The sequence below is a fragment of the Xiphophorus hellerii genome, chromosome 7 (assembly GCF_003331165.1).
Source record: "Xiphophorus hellerii strain 12219 chromosome 7, Xiphophorus_hellerii-4.1, whole genome shotgun sequence".
In the NCBI taxonomy this organism is placed as follows: domain Eukaryota; kingdom Metazoa; phylum Chordata; class Actinopteri; order Cyprinodontiformes; family Poeciliidae; genus Xiphophorus; species Xiphophorus hellerii.
In genome coordinates, this window is record NC_045678.1 from 23,045,539 (window position 1) to 23,059,795 (window position 14,257).

General features: G+C 37.3%; 1 protein-coding gene across 3 annotated transcripts in view; it reads right to left on the bottom strand.

Moving 5' to 3' along the window:
• Nucleotides 1–773: 773 nt before the first annotated feature.
• The window catches only part of LOC116723170 (alsin-like), a 34,831-nt gene continuing 21,347 nt past the window's right edge, over nt 774–14,257 (bottom strand). For all 3 annotated transcript variants that reach the window (XM_032567855.1, XM_032567856.1, XM_032567854.1), the window contains 19 exons: nt 14,169–14,239; nt 12,476–12,542; nt 12,195–12,376; nt 11,183–11,248; nt 10,226–10,324; nt 9,923–10,087; nt 9,444–9,555; nt 9,211–9,288; nt 9,002–9,132; nt 8,015–8,167; nt 6,803–6,917; nt 6,554–6,711; nt 5,560–5,661; nt 5,291–5,470; nt 4,489–4,534; nt 4,232–4,293; nt 3,239–3,388; nt 3,070–3,166; nt 774–1,553 (listed from right to left, as the gene is read on the bottom strand). In XM_032567855.1, the coding sequence (XP_032423746.1) occupies nt 1,515–1,553; nt 3,070–3,166; nt 3,239–3,388; nt 4,232–4,293; nt 4,489–4,534; nt 5,291–5,470; nt 5,560–5,661; nt 6,554–6,711; nt 6,803–6,917; nt 8,015–8,167; nt 9,002–9,132; nt 9,211–9,288; nt 9,444–9,555; nt 9,923–10,087; nt 10,226–10,324; nt 11,183–11,248; nt 12,195–12,376; nt 12,476–12,542; nt 14,169–14,239 (2,073 nt within the window). In that variant the 3' untranslated portion in view covers nt 774–1,514. The remainder of the gene's footprint in view (nt 1,554–3,069; nt 3,167–3,238; nt 3,389–4,231; nt 4,294–4,488; nt 4,535–5,290; nt 5,471–5,559; nt 5,662–6,553; nt 6,712–6,802; nt 6,918–8,014; nt 8,168–9,001; nt 9,133–9,210; nt 9,289–9,443; nt 9,556–9,922; nt 10,088–10,225; nt 10,325–11,182; nt 11,249–12,194; nt 12,377–12,475; nt 12,543–14,168; nt 14,240–14,257) is intronic.

A 14,257-nucleotide genomic window follows, 5' to 3' on the forward strand; every position in this document is an offset into this window, starting at 1 on the left:
CAGTCACGCAGTAGAACACGGGAATAGAGCAGCAGCCAGAGAATTTAACATGAACGAATCAATGGTGCGGAAGTGGATATATATTGTGATCGCACTAACGTTTGATTTACCGTAACAGTATCAGACTGTTTTTACGTGTTTATTGAATCGAGGAAACGTTCCCCTCCACTATATGTTATACCTTGTTGTTGTTAAAAGATAAACTGTGTCACGAAAATACCGCGTCACTTACTTTACCTCGGGGAAAATAATAAAACAGCTGTTTATTCATTTTGGGAATGAACGGAGTTTTCAGAACGCTGGTTTGTAATCTATTAATAAAGTTTGACTGACCTATCTGACTGTTTTGTTGACATTCCCTTTAGCGCAGTTCCATCTAATGGATGCATAACGTAACCCCAGCCTCTACTGTAGCGTCTATTCTATGTGCCTTATAATGCGATGCGCCTTATATATGAAAAAAGTTTTAAAATAGGCCATTCATTGAAGGTGCGCCTTATAATGTGGTGCGCCTTATAGTGCGGAAAATACGGTAAATTACATTCAGTGCTGACACAGCATAAGACAATGAGCAGGTTTGTTGTTAGTTTTTTTAAACATGAACACTCACACACGCGTTTAGTAAAACACCAAACTGCATTTCTGCATCCAAAGTGGTTTGACGTTATTTTAAAAAATATTTTCTCTCATAGAAACAAACATTTACAGTAAAAACAGGATTTATTCCCTTTTCTGTAGCTGCTCTAGTAGTAATATTAGTCCAATTACATTTATCAAACTGTACGTTCTTTTCAAGAGAATTGTGTTAGTAAAGTGTTAGAAAAATCATTTAAATTAATTTCATAAGTGCTTGAATAAATCAAGTTTTTAAAGTGAAGTAGTGGTTTCCTTTTGCCTGAAGTTTAAATATAAAAACTGAGAAAAAGAATCACAGCAACTCAAACTTTTGAATCATAATCAAACTTATTTAAAACAAAATCCTCCCAGCAGCAGTCGGACTCTAAAATCATCAAAGTGTTTATGTACATGCTGCTGTTTATTTGCACAATAATTTACTATGTTTTTAAATAACATTTCTGGTTTTCTGCTCTTCACTGATATATTGTACTGTAAACAATTTGTTTCTATTTAAAGTTTAGTACACATGCACTTCCCTTGGATTCTGAGTACAACATTTCTATCTGTAATCTTATACAGTGTATTATTATTATTATTGTTTTTTATTGATATATTTTCAACACTTTCGTAACTTTTTGTTCTGCTGTTGCACATGCATTTTCCCTTTGTGGAATAATAAATGTTCCTTTTCTATTCTGAACGTCAGTGTATTTGAACAGGTGTTACCAGGTTCCAACAGCAGAGGGCGCTGTGCTGCGTCATTCTGCTAACTGTTGCTTCCTGAGTGATCGGCGGCCAGACCGGCTTTCTCTGCAGCGCGGTCTGCGTGGCTGCAGCAGCTGGAAACTGGGAGATAATACTGGTTCTGTTCCATCAAACTGGGCCTGAATCACTGGTTATGTAGTGGATTCCTGTTGGATCTGGATGAAGCAAGCCTACGGAAGGTAAAGTGACTCAAAGATGAGTTTCTGTCCAGAGTATAAAGACAAAAACAAACCCTGAAACTTTTTAATTATGAGTTAAAGTTTCCATGGGGTATAAATGTGATGTGACACAGAAGCCCATTTGTCTCAGTAACTCCTCAAAATGGGAAAAACAAGAAGGCATGCAATGTAAGTTCTACCTTAACCTGTTCAAATCTACAGACAGAACAATAATAATGACAATAATAACAGGGTTTGAACAGTTTCCAAGCATTTTCAAGGTAAGTTTTCAAGCGCCACACTATGGCGATAAAAACAATATGAATCAACTAAAACAAGACAGTTTCAATTCACTCTTTAACATCATTTTTTACTGGTTTTAATAATGTCTCATGATAGTATGCTACAACAGAGATCAGGTAAATTAAAACATAACAAAATGTTATGTTTTGGAAAGTCTCTCTCACCCCCTAACCACCAGACTGGTCCAAAAAACAAAATAATAATTTTACCCAAAATAAATAATAAAAGTCTATAACATTGTTTAATACCTACATACAATGTTTTATACATATGTATGAAACAATGTATTTAAGCATCCTACTGAAATTAAATGCTTTAACACAATGTACGAAGAGAGCTACAAATAAATCTCTGAAAAATGTTCTGGCTATGTTCTCTGGCATTTAGAAAATATAAATAATTTTGGAGATTCTGACTGAATTAAAATCAGACCAAATTTATCTTGTTTTACGTTAGACAATGAGAAAAAAATATGTTTCTCTTTATCAATTGTATGAAAATATCTGGTTTCCACTGTTAATAACGTTGACATTTATTACAAAAGTGTAGAGTTGGGCAGTGACTAGTTACATTTACTTGAGTAACTAAAAACACATATATATATATGTATATACAACCTTTTAGGAGTATTTTTACTACTCTGTACTTTCTACTTTTACTCAAGTAATTTTATTATGAAGTATCGCTACTTTTAGTTGAGTAAAATTCTTTATTTTCTACCCGCCCAGTGAAAAACAAACATGTTTTAACCAAAGATTCACTAGACAGACACACACCTGCAGTTTTTGTTAAAGTTTCATCAGTTTTTTATTGATAGAAACTGATTTGGAAATTTTTCCTGGTTTTGTTATTGTTATTTAAATGAATTATTGTAATTTTGATTTTCAAAATACCAAAATTTCCACTTAACTTTATATTTCGGTCCGCCTGATGATATAATTTTTAAATGATTAATAATTTGATCCGTTATTCAGTACTTTATAAAACTTTTTATCAAATACTTTTTTACTCTTGAGTAATTTCTGGCCACTTTTTACTTTTACTTGAGTAAAAATATGTTGAAGTTTTGCTATAATTTTTGGGAACTCTGCATAACTGCACACTGACTATCACGAACTTTCAAGCAGTTTCCAAACTCCTAAAACACCCTGTTGAAATTCAAGCATTTTCAAGGATTTCAAGCACCAGTATGATCTGTGTTTTGATGATTGTTGGACTTTCTTACCTTTAGGGTCGTGAACATGAGGCCCATCTCTCCATGCTGGAGGTTGGGATCCATCAGGTCTTCAATCAGGCTGACTTCAGCTCCCAGGTTCCTGACCCTGCAGAAATAAGAACGTGAACTACAGAAACGGCTCAGAAACATCCGAACCGGACAGCTGGTGAATCTGCACCTGGCTCTCAGCACCACGTAGAGGAAGAGGGGGAACAGGTCGTCCATGCACCACAGGAAGTCCCCGGCCAGGAAGGGTTTCACCTCCAGCGTCAGCTCCTCAAACGTTTTCTGAATCACCAACAGTTTATCCGATGGCGTAAACGTGGTGCTGCGTGCAGAACATGCTCATTAAATATGGATTTTAATCCAGGGGTTTTCAAAATTAGGTCCAGGGGCCATTTGTGGCACTTAGACTGATTCTGTGAGGCCCCAACTGCAATTATACAAGCTTGGCCCTTAGAAGCAGATGGAGACTTTTAGTTTATAATTAGGGTTAATAGTATTACCAACATAATTATTTGACACAGGACAATGTAAAGTACAACACAAAGTATTCGTCTTTTTATAACCAAATGTTAAAACCAAGAGACTTTCACTGAAAAGCTAACTAAGATTTTATCCTCTCTTAAAGTTGATTAAGTATAACAAGCGAAGTATGCAAAATAAAATAAAAAAATTAGTATATTTTTGCCAAAAAATTCAGAAAATTTCCAGAAAAATTAAGGAAATTTCTGAGCTTCAAAAGTCAAAGATTTGCTAAAAATAATAAATTGAAATTTCTGAGTTTGGAAAGTTGAAAATTTGCTTTTAAAAAATCTGGAATTTTTAGATTAATACCAGAATTTGTTTTACAAAAATGTCAGTTTGCTCTGAAAATCTTTTCTAAAGAATTTCTGAGATTAATCTAAAAATTTCAGAGATTTTGGTGGAAATGTACTTTTTTTTTCTATTTAGAATACACCTTTAGATTTCTATACAAGGTAGAAATCCCTTTCAAATCTTGGATCTACAGTGGATCTCCAGCTGCTTCATTTCTTTGATTTTAGGTCGTCTGTTTTTTCAGTTTACAATTTTGGCAAAACGTGTCAAAAAGTTTGGACACCCCTGTTGTAATCCCTCTGCAGTGATTTTATCTGAGACGATTATTTGCGTTGCGTTTATTTTGTGGCACCTGATTTGTTGGAGAGTCTCAACAGCAGAAATGAAACAGGCATCTTTACTGCTGGAAACGATCTGCAAACACCATAAAATAAAGAAAAAACTAAGTTTAAATACAGTTTACAGGGACTGCAGATGACTTTAAATGTTTTTACATCACAACAAGAAACTTCAATGTATTTCATGGTTATTACATGATTTAAAAACATGTATAATTAAAAAGTATGTATGAAGGAGTACTCGTAAAAGCTGAATATAAAACATCCTAACCTGCTTTTTCTCCCCCAGAATCGACATCCAGTGAGGCCAAAACTTCCTACAACAGGAAACAAAACAAATGTCCACAAAAAGCAGTTAGCATAACCGCTACCTGCTCAATGCATGAGGAGAAGACAAGCTAATATACTGCATGTTCCTCACTATACGTCAGATATGTTTCATAGTTTGGCTGGAACTGAGTTATAATCTGGTCCAACTTATGTAAAAAGACGATAAAAATGAACTAAAAAAATAGTTTCAATTCACTGCAATATTTTATATTACTGTTATACATATTTTACATTCTACATACAGCATGGACAAAGTGAATTAAAATATTACAAATGTTATGTTTTAAAATATGTTTCACACACACCTGACTGGTCTGAGACCAAAACACGAATTTAACACATTTTTATTGAAAGAAACTGATTTTATTTTCTGTTATATGAATTGTTGTCATTTTTGTTAAAATACCAAAAAATTTCCTCTTAACTTCATATTTTAGTCCGTCTGATGATGTAATTCTTAAATATTAAACAATTGATAATTTTGATCAGTTACTGAGTGCTTAAATAGACTTTCTACCAAATACTTTTTTACTCTTACTTGAGTAATTCCTGGCTTCTGAATATCAAGCACTTTCAAGGACTTTATACAGAAATCAAGCACTTTCCAAACTTTGAAAACACTTAATTGAATTCAAGTATTTTAACCCTGTATTTATGATTTTCTTCTTCTTCATGAGGCAGTTTATGCTCTGGAGTGATAAAGCGGTATATTGTGTGTGTGTGTGTGTCTGTTGCAGACTGACTCCTGAACTCCCAGGAAGCCGAGGAGGGCCTGGTCTGGCTGCTTGTTGAGCCGCAGGATGCGCTCCCAGTACTGGGCCTCCTCCGGCTCCTGCTGCAGGCAGTAGAGGGTGAAGAGAGGTGGGTAGAGTCGAGGCAGCAGCAGAGGGAGGAGCAGCGAGGAGCAGCTCACCACCAACACACTGAAGGAGAAACAAAACAACACACGATTTAAAATAACATCGACATTTATCTCATTTCTTTGTGCCACCTCCTCTGTGTGAAGTCTGACCCCTGATCCATTTTGTTTGAGTTTCGTCGTGTTTTATACGGACTGATGTCAGGAGCGTCTGGGATGACGCCGCCATCATCTGGTAACCCTGGAAACAGAAACCTGCAGACAGCAACAAATATTAGTGAACAGCCAAAGTTACACTTTGATTATCAGTTTTGTTCTGTAGTTTGAGGTGAAACCAACATCCTTCAGAAGCCACACGATGAGCAAATAAAGCCCAGATTTCTGTCCTTTAAAGGGAACCTATTATGCAAAATTCATCATTTTAATTCATCATTTTAATGTTTTTAACCCTGTATTTATGATTTTCTTCTTCTTCATGAGCAGTTTGAGTTTAAACTGCTTCTAAAAACAACCCAAGCTCTTAAAAACAAAAAACATCCAGCCCTTTTTAAGAAATAAGTTTATATTTTTTATCGTCTGGTTCATGAACTGCTTCAAATATCTCCCAATTGTTGAGTCACGCCGCCTCGTTACCTAGCAACCCAAGTGGTGCAGTAGCACATTTAGAGAGCTGATTTTACCACTGCATATGGGGTACAATGGCTGCTGGAAAAGACAAGTGTTTTGCTATTGACTAGCCATTCAGAAACCACTTGCTGCATTCTTCTTGGTTGTGCAGGAGGCTCTACTAATGCTTTTCAAAGATGTACAGCAATATAATTGTGCGAGTGTAAACGTTAAGTTGGGGGCGTGGCCAGCTGCAGGTTTGGATTTAAAGTGACAGCCCTAAAACATAAAATTGTAAAATCATTCTGGAAAGAACTAAAAAAAAAAGGACTGACCAAACTATAACCTCATTATTTAAGAATTATATTGTAAAAATAATGAAATCAACATGTTTTGCAGCTCATAGATCTTTAAGGAAGCACAGTAGGCCACCTTTAAAGCAGCGTCAGCCATTTTGAATCCTTTAATGTGATCTCAATAGATCTCAGGATCTTAAAGGGATATGCCACCCTCTCTTCTTCTTCGTGGTGAATAAATCTACCTGACGATGCTGTAGAAGTGAGTGAGGTAGGACTGCAGCTCCAGCACCGCCTGCCGGAGCAGCCGGCGGTTCGATCCCACGCCAACGTACGTCATCCTGTACGCCGTCACCAGCGTCTCCACCAGCCAGCCCAGAGGGTGGTGGGGCGTCTCGCAGGCCTGACATGGTCACACACACACAGATGATTCATCCGTCCTGCAGTGGCTCTGGAGGAGCTGCACAGATCAACGCTCAGGTGGGAGAATCGACCTTAGTGAGGTATCGTCTGACGTTGTCGTAGTTCGCAGTGGTGACCGCCTCTCCATACTGAGGGATGAACTCCAAACTCTCCAGAACTTTGGTGTGAGATTTACTGAGGTCTGGGCTACACACACACACACACACACCAACACACACACGCACACACACACACCCACACCCACATACACACACACACACACACACACCCCTACATTTAATCTGATCATAACAGACAGCTAAGAGTTGTCACTAATAATCAAGTTTCACAAATGATGTAGCAAACTATTTACAGCTCAGAAGTTTGTAACTTGTGGCTGTTTGGACTTTTCTTATTAACTTTGCTAAAAATCATAAATATTAGCATAAAAAGCAAAATATTAAAAGAAGTATTAATACAATAACAAATGACAGATTTTGGATGTTTTAAAAACTTTTTATGGGATAATTAATTTTTTTTCTACAGATACAACTAAATTATTTTAGTAATCAATTAATCTACTAATCAATTAATCAGATTTTTTTAAAAGTCTGTATTCTACATATTTATCATTTAACAACTTAAGCCTTTTTTATACAGAAATAAGTTACATTAATACTCTGAATGTGTTTTTTCTTTTCTACGTCTCTATACTCCAGTTAATGATTAATTGCTTTCTAAATTAGTTATGTCAATAATCGATTAATCACGATTAATCCGATTAATCATTTCAGCTCCATATTTTTTACATTTTTCTTATTGTCATTAAGTTGGAATTTTTTTTAACAAATGAGGTGAAAAATATTTTTGAACCTCTGTTTTTTTTCCTCTTAAAAGACAAATTACTGCTGTTAATTTTTGACAGCGTAACTTTTGAAATTGCACATTAACTTCTTTTTTGTTTCAGATTTTTTCACATTCTGTAAAGAAAACATATTCATTGTTGTTTTTTTCCCTTATTTTTAAAAAATGACAGTAAACTTATGGTTGACATTTATTGAAAATTGTAAGTTTCCATTTTTAGAAAAGTTTGGTCTTTAAAGAAGTTTCATTTTTGCTGGATTTAGGGGAAAATTGTCTCTTTGGGTTGTTAAAGTAGCAGACCGCTGGTGTAGATGAATATAAAGATGGATGGAAGATTTGGGAAACAAGGCAAAGGTTAAAGTTTAAAACAAATCCTAGATTCTGCAGGAATCCTGACTTATTGCTAAATGTTTCCCCAGTCTTGCGGTTCGCGCGCCTACCTCTGCCGTCGAGCCGTTGCTATGGTAACGGCGATGTTCTCCCAGGCTGCGGTCCGTTCTCCTCTGCCGGCGGCGTCACAGCCGAGTCGACTCCAACATTCGTCAAACACACAGATCCACCTCTGAGCTGCGGGCACCGCGTACTGACCCAGGCTGTCGACACGCGAACAGATTCAGACGTCAGGGCCAACGTTACGGTCAGAGCCGGCCCAAACCTCTTTGGGGCCCTTAGCAGATTTTCAGAACTAAACTAATCTACTAGTATGTTGGTAACATATCTGCTATCACTAGCGGCATTAGTAATTAGCGAAAATCATACCAATACTACTATGGTTATTAATTTTAACCTTAAAGAAGTAGCAAACTGAAAAATTATTTAGATTTTAAAAGGCAGAGTGGTATTTCAGTGTGTCATATTATTTAAAAATAATATAGAAATTGTTTTCCTATGTTCAGTAGCATTTAGTTTGTAATATTCAATGCTATTTAAATGAATAAATATTTTATCATGCTATCTTTTTGCCCCCTGGTGGTGTGGGGGGCCCCAAGCAGCCTAGGCCCGGCCCTGGTTACAGTTTTGCTGTGTAATCTCTTCAGATTTCCAGTTCGTAGCACACCAGTCATTTTGTAATGTTGACGCTGCTCCGTCCTGCAGTTCTATTAACTTCATGATTGTCCAGTTTTTATATTTTGAAATAAATCTGCAAAAAGTGAATTTTGCATCTCTAATTGGACTCTGTATCGTCTCTCTTTCCCGTTCTGGAACAGCCGCCATTTTTAATCCTGCATCGACTGGCTGCATTTAAGGATGGCCAGTGGCGCCCTCTGCTGGATGGTGACCAGACTACAACACTAAAGGAAGATCTAAGTGGATGCTTTTTGTCAATAAATTGGAACTAATTTTAATCTAATAAATCTTTAACTGATAATTTATTTTAAGTAGATTAATTGCTTGCATTTCTATGAGGAAGTAAAGTAAATACTCACGGTGGCTCATCTTTCTCTTTGTTGTCATCCATCGCTGGTTTGACGTACGTTCCTACGACCTTCAGACCGGCGCTCCACTCGCCACTGAACAGGCCGTCCAGACGGTCGCCATTTGCAAGCGTCAAAACTCCCTGCAGAGACAGAAGAAGAAGAAGAGCGATCAGTTCATCTGAGGAAAGCCTCCAGAGCAAAGCGGGCGTATGTTTTACCTTCCCGTTGATGGTCCAGTCGTCACTGAACTCCCCATGAAAAACCGTGTCATCATCCGACACCAGCAGGCCGGAGCCCTGACAGATTACAGGGATAAAACCATCAAAACCAGTAGAAACGTAACAAGTCTGGTTTATAATGTCTTTGGCTGCTCAATTACAGACTATAACTTATATTTGACATTAAAACAAATCACAGTTATCCTTTTGAGCCGACTGACTGCTGTACTTACACTCATCTTGTTTTCTTTGAATGACCCTTCAAAATAAACTCCATACTGGGTGAGGACCACAGCGCTGCCGTGCCGCTGGTCATCCAGCCAGAAGCCCATGAACTTCTCTCCTCTGAGAAACAAAACGGAGATGTAATGAACCCCACAGCTCTGCTAATGCAGGTTAATTAAATTAAGCTGAAGTAATAACCAACTAAAACTAACAAAGATCAGCCACAAGATCAAAAATTGTTTCAGAAACTTTTCTACAGAATGATAATTCATTGACCAAGGCTTTTTTTTTTATGGTGACGGAAAATTAGAAAAAAAAGCCAATGTGAAAAAAAGTTACGTTTTATTTCATTGTTTTTGTAGTTTTTTAATACTTTGGTTGAACTTTTTGAAGTATTGTGATTATATACATATAAATCGACTGATTTATATCAGTCTCACATTTCTCACATTTTGTTGCTCACAGAACAGAAATGTTTTATTTTTACCTCGTGATGTTGTCGTGGACTCCGTAGCCCGTCTTCTTGTCCTGAACCCATTGGCCGATGAAAAGGCCTGAAGACGCGCTGGCCAGTTTGCCGGAGCTCAGCATGCCGTAACCATGGCGACGCCCATCACAGAAACAGCCGTCGTACACCTCTCCGCTGCCGTACCTGAGTGCCACCCGGAGCACACACAAGGGGGCGCTCTGAGTTAAGATGTCACACCAGTAACCGACGGTTCTGATGTTCCCCAACACATTTCTTTGGTTCCGTTTGAATAAAAATGTCTCCATAAAACGCTGTACTGACTTGTACTTGCCAAAGCCATGGATCTTCCCCTCTTTCCACTGTCCTTGGTACACGTCGGGTTTGTCCTGCACTTTGTTTGGCATTACACACTCTCCATAACTGGGGGGGAAAAAGATAAAAAATATTGTTTCATTTGTAGAAAAGAGTTAAAATTCGCAGTTAATGCCACTATTTCCTGTCCAAACTGGTTTTAGGTCTCTATAAGAAAAAAGAAACATCTATATCAGTGTTTCTCAAACCTTCACTTACCCCATTTAACAAACACTCAGCAACCACTTAATTTGACTTAACATATAAAAGCAGAAAGGAAAATATTAATCTGTTAACTCATTGTCTTTGTTCATCCTACTGTGAAGAGTGGCACTGGTTTTTAAACACAATAAAATACAAACTACTACAACTCGGGGCGTTTTCAGTTCTTTACAAACTTATAAAGTGTGGATTCTAAGCTTTCCAATGATAAAAAACATGGAAATCTAAAAAGTTCTTTACTACAAGTGTTGTGTGCATTGATAACGTAATTTAGAAGCATAATGAAAGAAAAATAGACTAGAGTGTACTGGCAGCCAGTGGATAGCCCAACATAAATAATGTTATTGTAGGTGTTAAGATGCAGTTAGTCAGCGTAGGGCGCAGCGCTGCTCACTGACATATCACATTCAGCACAGCCACAGACCTAGATCTCCTATCGTCGTGTTAAAAAACAAAAGTTCTGCAACTCCACTGAGAAACTTTCCATTTATCTTCAGGTTTTGTTTTCTTTAACCATTTATCCATTATTATTTTTAAACACAATCCCTCAGTAAGCTAACTTCAGTCATCGCACTTTGAGCTAACGTCACGGCAAATAAACGATTCTTTACATGCGGTGCCTCACGGACCACTAGGGGGCGCCCGCAGACCACCGGTGGTCCGGGGACCACAGCTTGAGAAAGACTGGTCTAGATTCATACAGACCCATCCTCCAGTCCACCCTTGAAGTTTCCCTTGTACACTCGGCCGTCCGGCCACTTCATGGTTCCTCTGAAAAAGAAAATGTGCAAATTACACTTTCAGTTTTTCAGCACTTTAAAGCGTCATCAACTCATGTAGACAATAAAACATGTTCTTTGGCAGTACACAAAGTCTCAAAACGATATATAAAGTAAAGTGTTATATTCATCGACTCATCACAAGCCTTTGACGACAAAAGTCACAGTTTGTTGAAGAAGAGACTCATCTGTTTTGATAATCTCACAGAACATAGCATGGTTTCACCTGCAGTTAGCTCATGGTGTCCCCCAGGGGCCGGGCTTAGGACCACTTCTTTTCACTGCTCTTATTTAGAATTTGTGCAGCTTAAAATTTTCGTTTTTACACTGACGATGCGGCAAAGGTCACTATCTACACCTAAAATGGCTCCCAGTTAGTCGCAGTCATCTTTTAATCCCGGACAATCGAACCTCTGTTACTTTAAACTCAAAGAAAACTAAACTAATCTTGTTGCCACATAACCTAGCATTGATAATCCCTTTTCATGGCTTTTAGATTTAGTTTGTAAAATCATATCTGTAGACAATGTTTTAGAAAACTTAAGTACAAATGTATTTTTTGTACAGTTTTAGTTTAATTACTGCTCTGAGTGACACATTCTTTCAGCAATTTGTCTTTTATTGAGTCTATATGCCATTTAACAACTACTTAATTGATGATCATTTCAAGAATTGATTAATCACAAATAATCCCGATTAGTCCAGTTAATCATTTCAGCCTTGTTGGTGATATTAAAATATTATATTTTCAGCCTTTAAAGACATTTTTAAAAGAATGCATACCACCACATGAACAGATGCAGCAAAGCAATTATGTCTCTTTATTAAAAGAGAAACTCTGAGAATAACTATTATAGATCTTTTACTATTAAAATGTTAATTTTACTAATCAACTCCAAGCGTTTTTAAGGATTTGCAGCAGCTGGTGGCGGTCTGACCTGCCGTGGACTCGTCCTGCCATCCAGCCGCCGCTGTACTGAGCGTCTTTGAATCGCTCATCTGCGACGAACTTGTACGACGCCGTGCGGCACACTGCAGCCGTGACCCCTGGCGATGACCCCTGAGCTGCACCTCCCAGCACCAGATCCACCGCCTGGTTCAGGGACCGCAGCCACTTGTTCTACAGAGAGACGGAAGGGTCAAAATAAAGAACCACCATAAGGGTTGGTTTAAAAAAAACTAAATTACAGAATGATAATACGATAAACCAAACATTTACCTTTTCTTGTGGCGTTGAGGCCACCAGGACGAGACTCTCCTCTGGACATATTATTTTGATCGTATAACTGAGAAAAGTACAATAAAATATTAATTTCCCTGAAGGATATGTCAATACTTGCATTTTGTGACCTTTTTAAAAATGTTTAAGGCTTATTGTTGCCATGATGTGTTCTTACTAAAAAGCTGATATTTCTGCTCATAACTCTAAACCCTCCTTACCTGAGACGACCCTGCACCATCGTTCTGCTGCTGCCTCCTCCCTGACTCTTTCCTCTTTCTACTGTGACAGTGAATATTTATTTTAAATAAGTGGAAAGCAGCAGTGAGCACAACTTCTACATTTACATTAAAAAGGACTGGGTTCATTCCTGTATTAACTAACTAGTAAAGGATATAAAATAGGTAACAAAAACATTAGTATTCTTGTTAACCAGCTTGTTGTGATATATTAGCATTAATTAATCATTATTTAGCCGACATTAACTGCATGTAGCAGCATTACTCAACTTATACGGTTTGTTTGGAAGAAACCTACAAAGTATTTTGACTTTTGTCAAATGTTACAGTTTTACATGTCTGATCTTGCAGGTTTTGCTTTTGAGAGACGATGTGAAACAGGAAGTCAGATTAGGACAGGGCGAAGCGGATTGGTCAAAATTCAGTCGACATGCAGCAGAAAAAAGGAAATGCAGAAATGTTGCGATGGCTGGTGAAAAATCTGAGAGTAACGAGTGAATTTGTATTAATAGCTGCGATCGCAACGTCACAACTTCCTGACTTACATTTAATACTTAATGAGCATCAGCAAGATACTTGAAGTGTAAAAGTAAATTGATCACAACATTTAGTACAGTATACTGAAATAATGTATACTGGTGATTACAACACCTTTAGCTTTTTATACACAAACTGAAATGATTAAAGCAAATACATTGTTACAAATACGTACTGATGTAATTTGTGCTTCATTTACAGTAAATACATTAAATTTTTCACCTGTTAAATGAAAAAGCGGCCTTTAGTTTGTATCATGGTAAACTACCTCACCACTGGCTCTCCTCTAAATTAGTTTCTGTAAAGTCTAAACTGCAGCAAATAGTTTTAATTTCCCATCATTTGTGCGCTGGTCTTTCACAACGTGTCATTTTCTTTGGCTGTAAATTTACAACAAAACATATAAATATGAGAAGGCTTTCCCCCTAAATGCAGGCGTAACTACTTTAAAGTGTGGTCAATCTCCACTTATACAAATACTTGTTGCTGTGTGACTATGTCGGAAGCAAATCTTTCTTTTTGTGAAGTTCATCAAAAAATATTTTTGTTAATTTGGCCTCATGTTGCAGCTGAGACATGGTATCCACCAATGAGTGTTAAACGCTGCACAGTGCAGAAGTTCATCTACAGGACAGCAGATTGTGGTTATAATAGAAATAACAAAGCAATTACAGGAAGGATGTTCAGTTTTTAGGAACTAATTCATCTTCCTCCGATGAAAAAAACGCTTCTACCAAGAATCTCTTTCTTCTTTTGTAGCTTTTTGAAAGGTTTTAGTTTCATTATTGAACAGAAATAGTCACATAATTGGCCGTAAATTCATCTAAACTTCCCCAATGACTAATGAGCACTAATGTCAGCATCGTAATTTATCTACTTTCTAAACATTTCTGGTCAGAACTTCTTGAGAAACTCACAGTCCGCTGCCGTCTTCGGTAATCGTTTTCACCCACAAACAGGTCAGAGGATAGATTCGAAATGAGGAGAACTGCAGGGAAACGCACAG